Here is a 17,346-nt window from a genome sequence, read left to right on the forward strand (position 1 = left end):
CGCCGGCTGGGTGCAGCCCTCGTCTCTAAAATGGGATTTAGCGCCACTGCGCTCACCCGAAGCCCCTGACCTGACCCGCACCCCAGCCCCAGCCCCAGCCCCAGCCCCAGCCCCAGCCCCAGCCCCAGCCCCAGCCCCAGCCGGAGTAAACGCCGCTTCCTAGGAGCCCAGGAGGTGCGCACCCCTCTCCTAGCCCGTCGGGGGTCCCGGCTCCCCGCTTCCTGAGCGTGCTCCACGACACCCCGGCGCCCTCCCATGCAAACCCGCCTCCACCGAGACCAGCCCTTAATTTACTTATTGACAAAGGGGGAGACTGAGTCACGACGTGGGGAGGGAGCCTGTCCAGCGTCTCCCAGTGAGACAGGTTCCCGCTGCCATGAGGGTTCGGTCCGCGGGACAGGGCGCAGGCGATGCCGCGAGGACAGCTCGCGGTGGGTGGGTCACCTCGTGGGCGCTCCGACCCGGCTGCGAGCAGAGGCCGCGGGGCGCGCACCCACAGGTCCAAGGCGCACCCCCGCCCAGGAGATGCACCCGCGGGATGCGAGGAAATGCGGGTCCCAGCGCCGGTGCTCCCTGCCGACGTAAAGTCATCCTCACACGCACTCCGACACACACACGCTGCCACGCACGACGGAGAAACCCAACACTCGCGAGCCCGCACGGAGGCCGCAGCGCCGGTGCGCCGCCCCCACGTGGGCCACACAGCCCCGCCAGTGCGCGCCCGGGAGCTGGGAGGTCACTCCGCGCGCCCGTTCGCCCGGCAGCGCCAGCAGCCCGGGTCTCCACGCCGGCTTCTCCCCACGGAGCCCGGTCTCTTTCCATCTGCTCTCCTGGAAAGCGGGGCCCGGGACTCCCGGTCTCTGCTCTGCCCCCAGTTCCCGCGTCGCTGGGCCGCCCGGCCGCCCCCTCTCACCTCGCGGCGGCCGCTCCACCTCAGCAGCACAGGCTCCGCGCCTCCACTGGCGCCGCAGCCCCCGCGCGGTGTCCAGCTGGGATGCACCCCGGGGGGCGGGGGCGGGGCCGCGACTGCCAGACAGCCGCTCCGGCCACTGGCTCGCGGCGGCCGCCCCTGCGGGGCCAATGGCGCGCGGGGGCGGGGCCTCCGGGACCCGGTCGAGGCGGGGCGGGGCAGCGAGCGGGCCGCGCCGGGCTTTGACAGGCGGCGGCAGCCTGAGCGTTGCGCTGCCTGAGGTCCGCGGCGGCTGCCGGCAGACTCGCGGGAGACCCGCCTCGACCGGCCGCCGCGCCTCAGCGCACAGGGCAGCCCGACTGTGCCCCGGCTTCTCCACACGGCTGCTGCAAGCTCCTTCCCGTTCACCCGGGCCCGGTTTCTCCTTGTCAAAGTTGGTAGATGCCAAGACCTGCTAAGGCGGAGGTAACGAGTGGGCAGTGTTCTCAGAGTTCGCTTGCAGAATGCAACCCGCTCACTCGAAGACCTGCACCGACTTCACAGCAGAGCGGGGACCCACACCGAGGGCCACTTTCCTAACTTGTTTTGTTTTTTACATCTTACTTTTCATCAGAAAGAGAGAGTCCAAGCTAGAAGGCCTCAAGCTCTGAAGTTAAAAGATGAACAAAAACAGATGCCCCGGATCCAAAGTAGAAAATATCCCCACTGAGTCTGTGGATCTGTCAGCGTGCAGGGCCCCGGCGCTGGATTTTCAGCCTGCTTGAACCTATTCTTTAAATTCTACGAGAGCCTGGAAACCGGTCCCCCTACATCCTGGGCTCCCAGCAGAGACAGCAGTCTCAGGCGGCCCTGCCCAGTGTGGAGACAGCACAACGGACAGAGAACATGACCGCACAATGGTCGGTGCAGTGCCTCGTTTCCTTCTCTGGACCTCAGTTACCTCCCGTGCAAAGTGAAGCTGTTCAGCTGGGTCACTTTTTCTGCCAGGGATGCGGCAGAGTCCATCCGGGTGCCTGAGGAAGTCTGTTTCTCAGTCTGGTGCCTCCACACTGTCTGCTGGTGACCTACCTGGGCCCCCTTCTAAGGGTCCTATCTGGCTCTGCATTCTTTGCAAGAAGGGGGCTGGCTGGTCTCGGGCTTTGGTCTCAAGTTGAAAATGGTTAATAGAGTAAGGGATTTGCAGAGTAAGAGAGCAAAGCATCCCTGGAATCTTAGAAAACCAAAATTTCAGAATCCCTAAGTTTGGTTTCTTATAATTGATTATATAGAGCATATTGTAATTAGCAATAAGGAGAGGAAGGACCTTGGAGGTTTAGTTAGGCACAGCCATGTTCAGAGAGAGGGTGTGACTGGCCCACAGCAGTGTGGTGAGGTCTGTCTACACAGTTGGCCTTGGAATCCAGGCTTCCTGACCACCTGGTGGGTCAGTCCTCTTCTCCTGGACCAGCAGTTACTCCTAACAGATACAGGATGTCAACCAGCCCCACACATGCATGTAGGTGTACACTGCACAGGACACCTCAGAGGCGGTTGTTCCTACTATTTTCAGGGCAACATTCTAAAGCTGTTTGGTTCCTCCTCTAACAGGCCATGTAGCTTTAGGCAAATCCCTCGCTCACTCTGGACCTCGATCTTGCTCTCTGAAAATGGAGGCCAGGAGTCTTCTGCCCATCTCCCCTCCCAACACGCACACACGCACGCACGCACGCACGCACGCACGTACGCACACATGCAGGCACACATACCACTGCATGTTTAGTCCAGAGTCTACAAGCATTTTATGAAGGAGTCACTTAGCCGACCGGACCTACAGGCAAATTTCCAGGCTGCAGTAATGGTTATTCTTTCCCCAGCACCTTTTGTGAACCAGCTCCCCAGGTCTCGGCGGGAGACTAGAACATCCTTCCCATGATGACAGTTACAGTCCCACCCTACCTGGACAGGTGGGTTTTTGAAATCTGGCAGAGGAATGAGAAGGTTAATCTTAAATACTGGATATGGCAGGACCCCTTTGGGGATACACAGAACCCATGGGTGTATGCTTCCTTTGCCCCAGAAGAAAACACATGGAAATGTTAACAGTAGTTAAGGGAATGGAAGGCCAGGGGGAGGCCTGTATTTTCATTTTATACTTTTCTGAACTATTTGTAGTTTTAACTACTGTAGCTTATCCTCCTTTTATTTTTTCTTTTACTTTTTTAAATTATTTATTTATTCCCTTCTGTTGCCCTTGTTTTATTGTTGTAGTTGTTGTTGATCTCGTTGTTTTGGATAGGACAGAGAAATGGAGAGAGGAGGGGAAGACAAAGAAGGGAAGAGAAAGATAGACACCTGCAGACCTGTTTCACCGCTTGTGAAGCGATTCCCCTGCAGGTGGGGAGCCGGGGGCTCGAACCGGGGTCGTTACACTGGTCCTTGTGCTTAGTGCCACCTGCGCTTAACCCGCTGTGCTACCGCCCAACTCCCTTTTTCTTTTTCTTGTTATGTATTCTTTTTTTTTTTTTTTTGCCTCCAGGCCTATTGCTTGGGTTCAGTGCCTACACCATGAATCCACTGCTCCTGGAGGCTATTTTTTCTCCTTTTGTTGCCCTCATTGTTTTATCATTGTGGTTATTATTGTTATTGCTGGATAGGACAGAGAGAAGTGGAGAGAGGAGGGGAAGACAGAGAGGGGGAGAGAAAGATAGACACCTACAGACCTGCTTCACCACTTGTGAAGCGACCCCCCTGCAGGTGGGGAGCCGGGGAATCGAACTGGGATCCTTGCACCAGTCCTTGTACTTCACGCCATGTGTGCTCAACCTGCTGCACTACCACCCGACCCCTCCTCCCTTTCAACAGAAGCAATTTGAGCAATGGGGTTATGGACTGTATTTTTTCATAAATCACTATTTTTTTTTTTTGGCCTCCAGAGTTATCGCTGGAGCTCAGTGTCTGCACTATGAATCCACTCCTAGAGGCAACCCCCCTTTTGTTGCCCTTGTTGTTTATCACTGTTATTATTGTTGTTGTTGTTGTTATTGCTGTCATTGTTGTTGGATAGGACAGAGTGAAATCGAGAGAGAAGGGGGAGGGGGGAAGAAAGATAGACACCTGCAGACCTGCTTTACCACTTGTGAGGTGACCCCTGTAGGTGGAGGAGCCGGGGGCTCCAACCGGGATCCTTGAGATAGTCCTTGCACTTAGAACCATGTGTACTTAACCTTCTGTGCTACTGCCCGGCCCCCAATCACTATTTTTTTAAGAGTTTAAAATGTATTAGATGTGAACGTGAGAGAGAGAAAGAACAGAAAGCTGCTGCCATTGCAGTGCTGGGCACTGAACCCAGGACTTCACACATGCATGGCATGTGCTCTACCCACTAAGCCACCACCTGGTGGCTTCATTAGTAGTTCTAAATTAATATGGTAATTGTCAATAACAAAACAAAGCAAAATAAGTAAGCCCCATGTCCCCCTGTAGCAGACCAGACCACAATGTGTACTTTTTCTTTCTTTTCTTTCCTTTTTTTCCACCAGAGCACTGCTCATGCATGATGGGATGCATCGGATCGACCTTCCCGTGGTGCATCCCGTGAGTACCCATTCATTGGGGAAACTGACGATCCTTCCTAGCCGACTGAATCCACATGGATCCCAGTCACTTTCAAAGCCAGCAACAAGCAGCTCCTGAAGGGCAAACGCTAGAAGAAGAAACTGCTCAGCTCTGGCTTATGGTGGTACTGGTGATTGAACCTGGGACCTTGGAGTCTCAGGTATGAATATCTTTTGCATAACCACTATGCTATCTTCTTATTTGTCACTACTTCTATCTGACAATGAGAGCAGTCTTTTGCTTATTCATTTTATTAGTATTTTTTGTTTTGTATTTATTATTTTTTTGTAGTGCCAGGAGTTGAACCCTGGGCTTTACTACTGACTGGTCTCTCCAGCCCAATATATATTTTATATTTTGGGGGGCAGAGGAAGGGGGAAAAAGAGCGACAACAAAACACTGCTCCATCACTCATGGAGTTCTCTTGGTCTCTATCCTTGGTGCTCCTATGTGGGTCCAGGGACCAAACCCAGAGCCTCAAACATGAAAGACACATTTGACTCATTGAGCCATGCCCCCAGCCCCAGAAACACATTTTTACCTCTGTATCTCTAAAATCCAGAATGGATATGACACCAAGTCAGCATTAGGTAAATGTTTAGTGAATGCTGATTCAATTATTAATGACTAAACTTTACTTCATTTGTTTGCCTGTATTCCCAGTTAAGGGGAAAGCAAGCTGATTGGTGGTTGCTGAGGGAAGGGGAGGGACCAATGGGGAATATCTATTTAATGGATACAGGTTTTCTTTTGGAATAAAGTATTTTAGAATTGTCAGAAGTGGTACTGGAATGCATACAGCGTGAATGTACTGAATGTCACTGAATAGTCCCCTTCCTTTTCTTTTTTTCTTTGCCTCCAGAATTATTGCTGGGACTCAGTGCCGGCACTATCAATCCACTGTTCCTGGCAGCCATATATTTTTTTTCTGCTAGGACAGAGAGAAATTGAGGGAGGGTTAGAGAGGGAGAGAGTAAGATAGACACCTATAGATCTTCTTCATTGCTTGTGAAGCATCCCTGCTACAAACGGGGGTTGAGGGATGTCAGTCCTTGCTTTTAGTACTGTGTACGCTTAACCGGCCACTTCCTGGCCCCTCTTTTTTTGTTTTTTCCACTCATTAAGTTTCCCACTTGCAGGTTGAGACAAGAGGTTTGAACCTGGGTCCTTGTGCATGGTAATGTGTCTACCACATGTGACATGCTGTGGTTCTCTTTCTAATTTCTTTCTACTGAATGATATATATATATATATATATATATATATATATATATATATATTTTTTTTTTTTTTTTTGCCTCTAGGGTTATTGCTAGGGCTCAGTGCCTGCACTATGAATCCACTGCTCCTGGGGGCCATTTTCCCATTTTTGTTGCCCTTGTTGTTGTTATTATTTTTATTGTTGCCATTGCTATTGTTGCTTCTGGATAGAACAGAGAGAAATATAGAGAAGAGGAGAAGACAGAGGGGGAGAGAAAGACAGTCACCTGCAGACCTCCTTCACTGCTTGTGAAGTGACCGTTCTATAGGTGGGGAGCCGGGGGCTCGAACCAGGATCCTTATGCCGGTCCTTGTGTTTCACGCCATGTGTGCTTAACCCTCTATGCTACCACCCAGCCCCATCATTTTTTTTTTTAAGAATGTTGACTTCAACTTAGATGTCATCAACTGTCTTCACCATTATCTCCAATGCCATGGAACTAGATTTTCTCATCAACATCAGAACAAAACAATATGTGTCCTTGTCACTGATTTGAGCAGCTCCAGCTGCCACACTGAATACTCCCCTTTCAAATGGCAAATTCTATGTAAATTCTATTGCAATAAAAAGGATGATGTGTCGCAGGGACCGGCATAAGGATTCCGGTTCGAGCCCCCGGCTCCCCACCTGCAGGGGAGTCGATTCACGGGCGGTGAAGCAGGTCTGCAGGTGTCTATCTTTCTCTCCCCCTCTCTGTCTTCCCCTCCTGTCTCCATTTCTCTCTGTCCTATCCAACAACGAACAACATCAACAATGGCAATAATAATAACCACAACGAGGCTACAACAAGGGCAACAAAAGGGGGAAAAATGGCCTCCAGAAGAGGTGGATTCATGGTGCAGGCACCAAGCCCAGAAATAACCCTGGAAGGAAAAAAAAAAAAAGAAAGGATGATGCATGGTCTGGGAGATAGCGCAATGAGGTCCTCACGCATGAGGTCCTGAGTTCAGTTCCCAGCAGTGCAGGTACCAGTGTGATATCTGGTTCTTTCTCTGTCTCCTCCTATCTTTCTCATTAATTAATAAATAAAGAATTTTTTTAAAGGATGATGTTATTAAAATTTAAAAGACTGCCCAAGTTCAAAGTCTGGCCTTCCTTCACAGCACTGTAGGGCTTTCTTTGAAGGCAGATCATAGGATGACGATTTGGCAGGCTCGGCCCCTCTGCTTGATAGCATCAGACCACAGGAATCCAGGCATCCAGAAGAACTCCATGGGTAGTCGAATGGTGCTGTGCTGTCTCTCAGATTTATATGTTTTCCTCTCAAGAAAAAAAAAAAAAAAAGGGACTGAGATTTCTCAGCATGAGACCCAGAATTCATTCCCCAGCTCCACATTTAAATAAAATAGGGGTGGGAGGCAGGCAGTAGTGCACCAGGTTAAGCACACATAATGCAAAGTGCAAGGACTGGTGCAAGGATACCGGTTCGAGCCCCTGGGGTTGCTTAGCAAGCAGTGAAGCAGGTCTGCAGGTGTCTTTCTCTCCCCCTTTCTAACCGCCCCTTCAATTTCTCTCTGTCCTATCCAACAACAACAGTAACAGCAACAACAGTGGAAAAAAAGATGGTCACCAGGAGCAAGGGATTCATAGTGCAAGTGATAACCCTGGAGGCAAAATAAATAAATAAATAAACTTATTTATGTATTTTTAAATAATTAGCAGCAAGTTGATCTTATTATTTATTTGAAGTCAAAGGAACTAGAATAGCCAAAACAAATCTTGAAAAAGAAAAAGTGAGGGAGGGAACTGCTTACCTGTTTTTAAAACCTACCCTAAAGTTCATAGCAATCAAGACAGTGTGGTTTTGGCAACACACATACACACACTCACTCCCACATTAGTGGAACAGAATAATTCACATTCTGTGAGACCCCCTTATTGCCAGTAGGTTTCTGTCCCGTGTACAAAAATAATTCAGGAGAGTGAGAAGAGCCTTTCAACAAACAGTGCTCAGTGCTGGGACAGCTAGCCCCACACAAGTATGCAGAAAAAAAAAAAAAAAAAGAAGGCTATCAACTTCTGCCATACATGTCTTGCAAAAAAAATTAGCTCAAAGTGGATCAAAATGGAAAGCTAAAGCTTCTAGAAGAAAATCTTTGTGACTTCAGGTTAAGTAAACAGCAGTTAGATGTGATTCCCAAAGCACAATCCAGGAAAGTAAAAAAAAAATCATTATATTGAACTTCATTAAAAAATTAACATTTTGGGAGTCAGGCGGTAGCGCAGCGGGTTAAGCGCAGGTGGTGCAAAGCGCAAGGACCGGCATAAGAATCCCGGTTTGAACCCTGGCTCCCCACCTGCAGGGGAGTCACTTCACAGGTGGTAAAGCAGGTCTGCAGGTGTCTTTCTCTCTCCCTCTCTGTCTTCCTCTCTCCATTTCTATCGTATCCAACAACAACGACATCAATAATAACTACAACAATAAAACAATAAGGACAACAAAAGGGAATAAATAAATATAAAAAAGTGACATTTTTATTCTGTAAAGAACACAAGAACTGTTAAGAAAACAAAAAGATGGTTCGAGCCCCCGGCTCCCCACCTGCAAAGGGGTCTCTTCACAGATGGTGAAGCAGGTCTGCCGGTGTCTTTCTCTTCCCCCCTCTGTCTTTCCTCTTTCCATTTCTCTCTGTCCTATCCAACAACAATGACATCAATAACAACAACAATAATAATAACCACAACAACAATAAAACAACAAGGACAATAAAAGGGGAAAAAATAGCCTCCAGGAGCAGTGGATTCGTGATACAGGCACCAAGCCCCAGCAATAACTCTAAAGGCCAAAAATAAAACAAAAAGATGAGGAACACACTGAAATAAAATATTTGTAAGGTATGTATTGAACAAGTGACTTGTATTAAGCTAAATAAAGAATTCTCACAACTTGCGGGTTATGTGCATGTGGCGCGAAGTGCAATGACCATTGTAAAGATCCCGGTTCAAGCCCCTGGCTCCCAACCTGCACGGGGGGAGGGGGGGCTGCTTCACAGGTGGTGAAGTAGGTCTGCAGGTGTCTATCTTTCCCTCTTTCTGTCTTCCCCTCCTCTCTCAACTTCTGTCTGTCCTATCCAACAACAATGACAGCAATAACAATAATAATAACAACAACGATAAACAACAAGGCCAACAAAAAGGGAAAAAAGTGGTCCAGGAAGTGGTGCAGTAGATGAACGGTTGGACTCTCAAGCATGGGGTCCTCAGTTCAATTTCCGGCAGCACATGCAGTATTTACCCAAGCAAAATGAATACCTAAGGTGAAACAAAAACCTTTACATGAAAGTTTGTGGCATCTTTATCTGCAGTGTCCCTTGAAGAAACAGCAGAACCAGTAAGCTGTGTTATATCCACAGGATGGACTACTACTTACTAATAATGTAGATGCATTTTGATAAGCATAATAACACGATGAATCAAATGTATTACTCTAGTAAAAAGAGCCAGACTCAAAAAGCCTCCTTAATGCATAACTCCATCTGACACTCTGGAAGCAGCAAAGCACAGAGGAAAGATGAATGGCTGGCTGTCAGAACTAAGAGCTGGGGACAATCTGAGGACAAAGAAATAAAGAAACTGGGGGAGTAGCACATTTCTGGTAGGGGGGGTTGTTTGTTTGGTTTTTTTTGCCTCCAGGGTTATAGCTGGGGCTGGGTGCCTGCACTATAAATCCACTACTCCTAGTGGTCATTTTTTCCATTTTATTGGCTAGGACAGAGAAAAATTGAGAGCGGAAAGGGAGATGGGGGGGAGGCAGGTGGTGGTGCACCAGGTTAAGGACACATAACACATAATGCAATGACCAGCGAAAGAATCCAGGTTCGAGCCTCCACTCCCCACCTGCAGGGGGGGTCGCTTCACAAGTGGTGAAACAGGTCTGCAAGTGTCTATCTTTCTCTCCCCATCTCTGCCTTCCTCTCCCCTATCAATTTCTCTCTGTCCTATCCAATAAAATGGGGGGGGAGGCCTTCAGGAGCAGTGGATTCACAGTGCCAGCACCAAGATCTAGCAATAACCCTGACAGCAATAAAAATAAATAAAAATAAAAAATAAATAAAAGAAAATTCATTTCAAACAGATTCAGGAGTACATGTCCAGTCTTCTATTTTCCACAATATTCTCAACATATAGGTATAGATAGTCTTAATTAATGTTTGGAAATAAGCGTAGCAATGAATAGTGGTGTGTATAGACTTAATCATGTATTTCTATAATGGGAATGTTATAAATCAGAAATAATAATAATCAGAATAATCATATGGGGAAAGATAGCACAATGATTATGCAAAATAAAAAGTTAATACCTGAAGCTCTGCACTACCTTGCACCCTGAACCACCATGAGCCAGAACTCAGCACAGCAACAGTCCCATCCTATTCTCTGCGTCTGCTTGTGTTAGCCTTGGCTATCAACACTTGAACAGTTCACTTTTGTTTTGTTTTGTTTTTCTTTTTTATTATTTATTTATTCCCTTTTGTTGCCCTTGCTGTTTTATTGTTGTAGTCACCATTGATGTCATTGTTGTTGGATAGGACAGAGAGAAATGGAGAGAGGAGGGGAAGACAGAGAGGGGGAGAGAAAGATAAACACCTGCAGACCTGCTTCACCGCCTGTGATGCGACTCCCCTGCAGGTGGGGAGCCGGGGGCTTGAACCAGGATCCTTACGCTGGTGCTTGCGCTTTGTGCCACCTGTGCTTAACCTGCTGCGCTACAGCCCGACTCCCAACAGTTCACTTTTGTACATGCATTCACACTGACATACAGTGGCCTATCTTCCACCTACATAGAAAGTCTGTCTGCAAGGGGTCTGCAGTCTAGCCCTAGAAATACAATGAGTACACACACACACACACACACACACACTCCTAAGCAGGGCTTTGTGTGTCTAGTACCGGTTTCAGAGGAGAAGCAGGCTGCCTACGGGAGGGCTTATTGAGGTGGGCTTTGAAATTCTGCATGGGCCCAGGCAGAAGTGGACCATGGAAGCAATCTAGAGGAAGGAAAAGGAAGGGTCATCTGTGTAAAGAATGTTCTGGTTCTGTTGTAGGTGAGGTGGGCCACTATGCTTCCATAAACAATAGGTCCTTTCTTCTCTATGGATGACTAATACTGTTACCTTTTTAAGCTATCAAATCTTACTGTCCTCAGTAGCATTTGACTTATTTTGTGTATTGCATATGAATGTTGCAGGAGACACAGAGATATAAACCAGAGTTTCACTCCAGTTCATGCAATACCAGGGCTGGAACTGGGAGCTTCAGGCATCCAAGTCCAATGCTCCACCACTGAACTGATTTCCCCTGTCTCTGTCTATATTAAGTCTGCTTCTGTTTACCTACAGGTAAAGTGTTGTGCAGTAAACCCATGGAAATTTTCTGGAGTAGCAGTTGGGTAGTAATGAGTGAGGAGGAGGTCTAACTCCATGGCATGATCATTCTGGCTTTTTTGTCTGCAGAAACTACCATTAAGGACAGGGAATGCCTTGCACCACACAGGGCAAGCTGCCGACACCCAGCCTTTCCCTGCTCTTCACTCTGCTTTCCTCCATCAGGGCTAGCAAGTTTTCTTCCTGCACCAAACTGCCTTCTGGTCACTTCCCATCTCCAATTCATCTCCTTAGTCCAACGACAGACGAGTGGCTGAGAAAGTGGTGGTAAATATACATGATGGAATACTACTCAGTTATTAAAAATAATGAAGTCACCTTCTGCACCTCATCTGGAATGAGATTGAAAGAATCATGTTAAGTGAGATAAACTAGAAAGAGTAGGAAGAATATGGGTGATCTCACTCATGGACAGAATTTGAGAAACAAAAACAGAAAGAGGAAACACAAAGTAGAATTGGGACTGGGTTTGGTGCATTGCACTAAAGAAAATGACCCTGGGGAGGCGGGGAGGGGGAATTTTAGGGATGGAGGATTATGGAGTCCTGGTGCATGACGGTGGAGGAGGACCTAGGCTAGGAGTGAATGGGTAGTATTTTTGTTCATTTTTATTTATTAGTGGAGAGGGACAGAGACGGAGAGAAATTAAGAGGGTGAGAGGAGATAGAAGGGAGAGAGACGAGCGACACCTGAAGCTCAGCTTCACCACTCCTGAAGTTTTCTCTCCTGCAAGTGGGGACTAAGGGCTTGAACCAGGCCTTTGCACACTATAGTGTATGCGCTTAACCAGGTGCATTCACCTGGCCTGGTGAATGTGTTTTGCAGACACCTACCATGTTAAGATGGAAAAAAATGTATCCATGGTGGTCCAGGAGGTGGCACAGTACATAAAGCACTGCACTCTCAAGCATGCGGTCCCGAGTTCAATTCCCAGCAGCACATGTAGTAGAGTGATGTCTGGTTCTTTCTCTCTCCTATCTTTCTTTTTAATTTTTTTTATATTATTTATTTTCCCTTTTGTTGCCCTTGTTGTTTTATTGTTGTTGTTATTGATGTTGTCATTGTTAGATAGGACAGAGAGAAATGGAGAGAGGAGGGGAAGACAGTGAGGGAGAGAGAAAGACACCTGCAGAACTGCTTCACCGCCTGTGAAGCGACTCCTCTGCAGGTGGGGAGCTGCGGGCTTGAACTGGGATCCTTACTCCAGTCCTTGCGCTTCGCACCACGTGCGCTTAACCCACTGCACTACCTCCCGACTCCCTCTCCTATCTTTCCTATTAGTAAATACAATCTTTTTTAAAAAATCTTAACATTTTTTAAATTTGTTTCCCCCCCTTTTGTTGCCTTGTTTTATTGTTGTAGTTATTAATGTTATCATTATTGGATAGGACAGAGAGAAATGGAGAGAGGACGGGAAGACAGAGAGGGGGAAGAGAAAGACACCTGCAGACCTGCTTCACCACCTGCGAAGCGACTCCCCGGCAGTTGGGGAGCCGAAGGCTCGAACCGGGATCCTTGCACCGGTCCTTGCGCTTAACCCACTGAGTTACCGCCCGACTCCCAATAAAATCTTTTTAAAAACCGTACCCATGTATCAACAACGGTACTGTAAACCACTAACCCTCCAATATAAGGGGGGAAATCAATATAGTTGGCTAGGATGGAGGGATACAGAGCATGTGCCCCCCTCCTTGCATTTTTAGCCACTGTCTTCAGGTCTCCCTGGGTCTGTGGAAGGCCTGCACATTATTCAACAGCTCCTTCCTCCACATTATTGTCTGAGGCATTTATCCAACCGCAATTCACTGAGTTTGACTGGGCACCAGGCACTGTGGTCAGTTCTAGGGTTACAATGGCAAATAAGACAATCCCTGCCTCTTTTTTTTTGCCTCCAGGGTTATTGCTGGAACTCAGTGCCTGCACTACAAATCCACTGCTCCTGGACGCTTTTTTTTCCCTTTTGTTGCCCTTGTTGTTTATTATTGTTATAGTTATTATTATTGTTGTCATTGATGTCATTGTTGTTGGATAGGACAGAAAGAAATCAAGAGAGAAGGGGAAGATAGAGAGAGAGAGAGAGAGAAAGACTTCTGCAGACCTGCTTCTCCACTTATGAAGCTACTCCCCTGCAGGTGGGGAGCCGGGGTCTCAAATCGGAATCCTTAAGCCGGTCCTTGCACTTTGCGCCATGTGCGCTTAACCCACTGCGCTACCGCCCAGCCCCCACCACCTCTCTTTTGAAAATTATCTTTATTCATTGAGTAGAGACAGTCAGAAATCAAGAGGGAAGGGGGTGTTAGAGAGGAAGAGAGGCACCTGCAGCCCTGCCTCACCACTGACAACCGGAGTCCTCGTGCACTGTAACATGTGCACCACCTCCCAGCCCCACAGTTCCTGCCTCTCTAAAGCCAGGGTCACTCAGGAGACTTGAGGCTAAGAGCGACATGGTTGGATTGGTGATTTAGAAAGACTGCTCCGACTTGCAGTGGGGGAGGCTGCACTGGAGGAGCCAGGCTGGAGGCAGAAGACTTGACTGGGGAGCTGGTTCAGTTATCTAGGCTAGAGCTGTGGAGATGGTGAGAAGAAGCTGTTACAGAAAGCACTTATTAAGAGGTAGAAATAACAGGCTATGCAGCTGGAATGTGGGAGGAAGGAGAGAAAGGAGCCCAGGAGAGCTCCTGGCACCCCAGCTTGGTGAGGCCATCAAGTAAGAGAAAGCACAGGAAGGGGGGAAGATGATGGTTGAACTTGACTTCCCCAGCCACATAACTTCTTAGAGACAGTCTGAACAATCTGAAGCTTCATTTAGAAGCAACTCTGCTTTTAAGGATCATCAGCCTGATTATCCATCTACTGTGAAATTCACAGTATACAGAAATGTTCTGTTAGGGGGCCAGGCACACCTGTTTAAGGGCACATAGGACGAAATTTAAATTGGGGTCAGGTGGTGGTGCACCTGGTTGAGTGCATGAGTTACAATGCTCAAGGACCCGGGTTCGAGCCCCTGGTCCCCATCTACAGGGGGAAAGCTTCACAAGTGGTAAAGCAGGGTGTCTGTCTCTTTCCCTCTCCATTTCCCCCTTCCCTCTCAATTTCTAGCCAACTCTATCTAATAAACAAGTAAAGATATTAAAATAAATAACAAATTATTGAACCTAAATTTAATGCCAATTCATTTTTTCCTGCATATGAAATAGATGTTTTAATGATAGAATCTTAACTTCAAGCCATACAACTAGATACTCCAGAGATAAAACTAGAACTCATTTTATCCAAAATCAAACTACAGGAATCTGGACCCCCTGGCATTGGGCAAAGAGACACCTCACTGGTGGTGTTGTCTTATATCAGTCAGGGGCAGAGTAGATAGTCCTTTGTTCATCCTAGCTTGATGCCTGGATCAGTGGCCAGAGCTGTTTCATGCCTAGGACACATAAGTTAAAGTGCTCTTTCTTGGTCTTACAAATACCCTGTAAAGTGTAGTGACTGAAAAGTATGGAAGCTTGCTTTTGAGTAGACGAGTATAACATATGCTCTTGGCAGGAGTATAATGATAAATGTCCTCTGTACAGTTTGGTTGCTGTGAGGCCAGGTGGGTCACAGTTGGCTTTGAGAAAGCTGGGTTGGTTGTCTAATTTGATAGTAAGCCATATTGGATGGTTCCTGCCACTTACCAGTAATATATATTACACATCTGTCACTTAATGAAAGATAGAATTTAGGATATTGGGCTTGGGTTCAATTCAGGCCCCAGCATTATATGTGCCTGACACTTTTTTTTTCCTTTAATAAAACTGGCAATCCCAACAACTCAAATCTAATGTACTAGTTGAGCTATTAGCCTACTTTTCCCATAAAAAGTATTTTCAGGACAGATAAAGAGATTGAACCTCTACCCACAACGACCCCGGATCCATACTCCCAGAGAGATAGAGAATAGGAATCTGGGAGAGGGCTCAGTGGTAGAATACATGCTCTGTGTATATGTGAGGGCCTGGCTATGTTCCCTGTCACTGCATGTCCTGTCCTACACACACACACACACACACACACACACACACACACCCACCTAGAATAAAATATTTAAAAAATAAATTTTCAGGGGCTAGGTGGTGGCATGCCTGGTTGAGCACACACATTACAGTGCTCAAGGACCCAAGTTCAAACCCGCAGTCCCCACCTGCAGGGGGAAGGCTTCCTAAGGGTGAAGCAGGGCTGCAGGTGTCCCTCTGTCTCTCCTCCTACCACCCCCTCCCCACTTGATTTCCCCACTGTCTCTATCTAATAAATAAATAAAGATACTAAAAAAGTAAAAGTAAAAATAAATCTTCAAGCTCTGGAAAAGAGTACTGACAGCTTATCTTTTTTTTTTTTTTTTTTGCCTCCAGGGTTATTGCTGGGGCTCAGTGCCTGCACTATGAATCCACTGCTCCTGGAGGTTATTTTTTCCCTTTTGTTGCCTTGTTGTATATCGTTGTTGTTATTATTGTTGTTGTTACTGCTGTCATTGTTGTTGGATAGGACAGAGAGAAATGGAGAGAGGAGGGGAAGACAGAGAGGGGGAGAGAAAGATAGACACCTGCAGATCTGCTTCACTGCTTGTGAAGTGACTCCCCTGCAGGTGGGGAGCCAGGGCTTGAACCAGGATCCTTACAACAGTCCTTGCACTTTGCACCACCTACGCTTAACCCGCTGTGCTACAGCCCGACACCCTCCACTACAATTTTTATTTGCATCTCTGATTTTCTTTAAATGGTTCTCGTAAGAGAAAGACAGATACCCACAGACCTGCTTTACCGCTTGTGAAGTGACCTCCCTACGGGTGGGAAGCTGGGGGCTTGAACCAGGATCTGACAGCCTATCTTAACATTCAGAGCCCCAATAACAGAACACCTATTTAATTACATTAATTAATTCTTGCCACCAGGATTATTACTGGAGGCGAGTGCCTGCACAACTCCACCACTTTCAGTGGCCATTTTATTTTTGACAGAGGATGAGAGACAGAGTGAGAGAAAGGGGGCAAGAGAGGCAGAGAGGAGAGACACCTGTAGCACTTCTCCACCACTCATGTAGCTCCACCTCCTGCAGGTGGAGACCAGAGGCTTCCACCCAAGTTCTGTACATGTTAATATATTATTTACTAAGTGAGCCACCACCTGACCTCAGGACTCTTGTTTTAGTTAGGAGTTACACATAGCCACAAAAACACATTTTCCAGACTCTGTTGCAGCAAACTATGTCCAGGTGACTACCCTTTAACCAATGAGATGTAGGCCAATGGTGAGGTCATGCAGGAAGTTTCCTTAAAAGGAAAGCACGTATCCAACTCTTTTCTCGACATCTTGGTTTTTTTAAGTTTGGAAATTTGCTTTTTTGTTTGTATGTTTTTTGTTTCTTACCTCTCTTTTATTTTCTTTATGGGAGGATTAATGGTTTACAGCCAACAGTAAAAATACAATAGTTTGTACGTGCGTAACATTTCTCCATTTTTCACATAACAATTCAGCCCCCACTATGTCCTCCTCTGCCATCATGTTCCAGGACCTGAGCCCTCCCCCTGCCCCCTCTCCGACTCCAGCATCCTTGACTTTGGTGCAGTCCACCGAGCCCTCCCCCTGCCCCCTCTCCAACTCCAGCATCCTTGACTTTGGTGCAATCCACCGAGCCAAGTCCAAGTTTTGCTTTGTGTTCCCCCTTCTGTTCTTATTTTTCAACTTCTGTGTATGAATGTGATTATCCCATATTCATCTTTTGGGAGTTTAGGAATGTGTGTGCCTGAGAGTAAAATGCAATACTGTGAGCTCACTATGTCTGAGGACCTGGGTTCAAGTCCCTGACACCACAATGGAGCACCATGCAAAGAGGAAGCTTCACAAGTGGTTACGTGGTGCTGCGGTGTCTCTCCTCTCTCTGCCTCTCCCTCTGTTTCTCCTCTGTCTATAAACAAATGAATAAATAAAAAGGTTAATAAGTGGTGTGGTGGGGGAGATAGCATAATGGTTATGCAAAAAGACTCTCATGTCAGAGGCATTAGGCAGAGTTGAACTCTGGTGAAAGAGGCCAATAACAACAATAGTAAATAATTGGTCTTCTGGGAGCAGAGGAATTATGAAGGCATGAAGCCCCAGTGAAAATCTTCACAACAAAATAAAAAGAAATGATGGCTCCAGTTCTTTTTATCCAAGGATTATTTA

General features: G+C 47.1%; 2 protein-coding genes and 1 non-coding gene across 3 annotated transcripts in view; 1 reads left to right on the plus strand and 2 right to left on the minus strand.

Annotated features, from left to right (window-relative positions):
* The window catches only part of GLIS1 (GLIS family zinc finger 1), a 280,911-nt gene extending 279,894 nt beyond the window's left edge, over positions 1–1,017 (minus strand). Inside the window, exon 1 of the mRNA XM_007534192.3 lies at positions 914–1,017. The gene's annotated coding sequence lies outside the window, so the exon portion shown is untranslated. The remainder of the gene's footprint in view (positions 1–913) is intronic.
* LOC132542383 (collagen alpha-1(I) chain-like) lies at positions 594–1,915 on the minus strand. The gene is made up of 2 exons (XM_060204956.1): positions 1,886–1,915; positions 594–1,361 (listed from the first exon to the last, which is right to left on the minus strand). The coding sequence occupies exons 1-2, from the start codon at positions 1,913–1,915 to the stop codon at positions 594–596; spliced, it is 798 nt and encodes a 265-aa protein (XP_060060939.1).
* A 12,531-nt stretch (positions 1,916–14,446) lies between these two features.
* On the plus strand, positions 14,447–14,586 carry LOC132532584 (small nucleolar RNA SNORA48). Its single transcript, XR_009544520.1, has one exon. It is a non-coding gene; the product is annotated as a small nucleolar RNA SNORA48 (small nucleolar RNA).
* The last annotated feature ends 2,760 nt before the right edge of the window (positions 14,587–17,346 follow it).

Source organism: Erinaceus europaeus, chromosome 13 (assembly GCF_950295315.1).
Source record: "Erinaceus europaeus chromosome 13, mEriEur2.1, whole genome shotgun sequence".
Lineage (NCBI taxonomy): Eukaryota > Metazoa > Chordata > Mammalia > Eulipotyphla > Erinaceidae > Erinaceus > Erinaceus europaeus.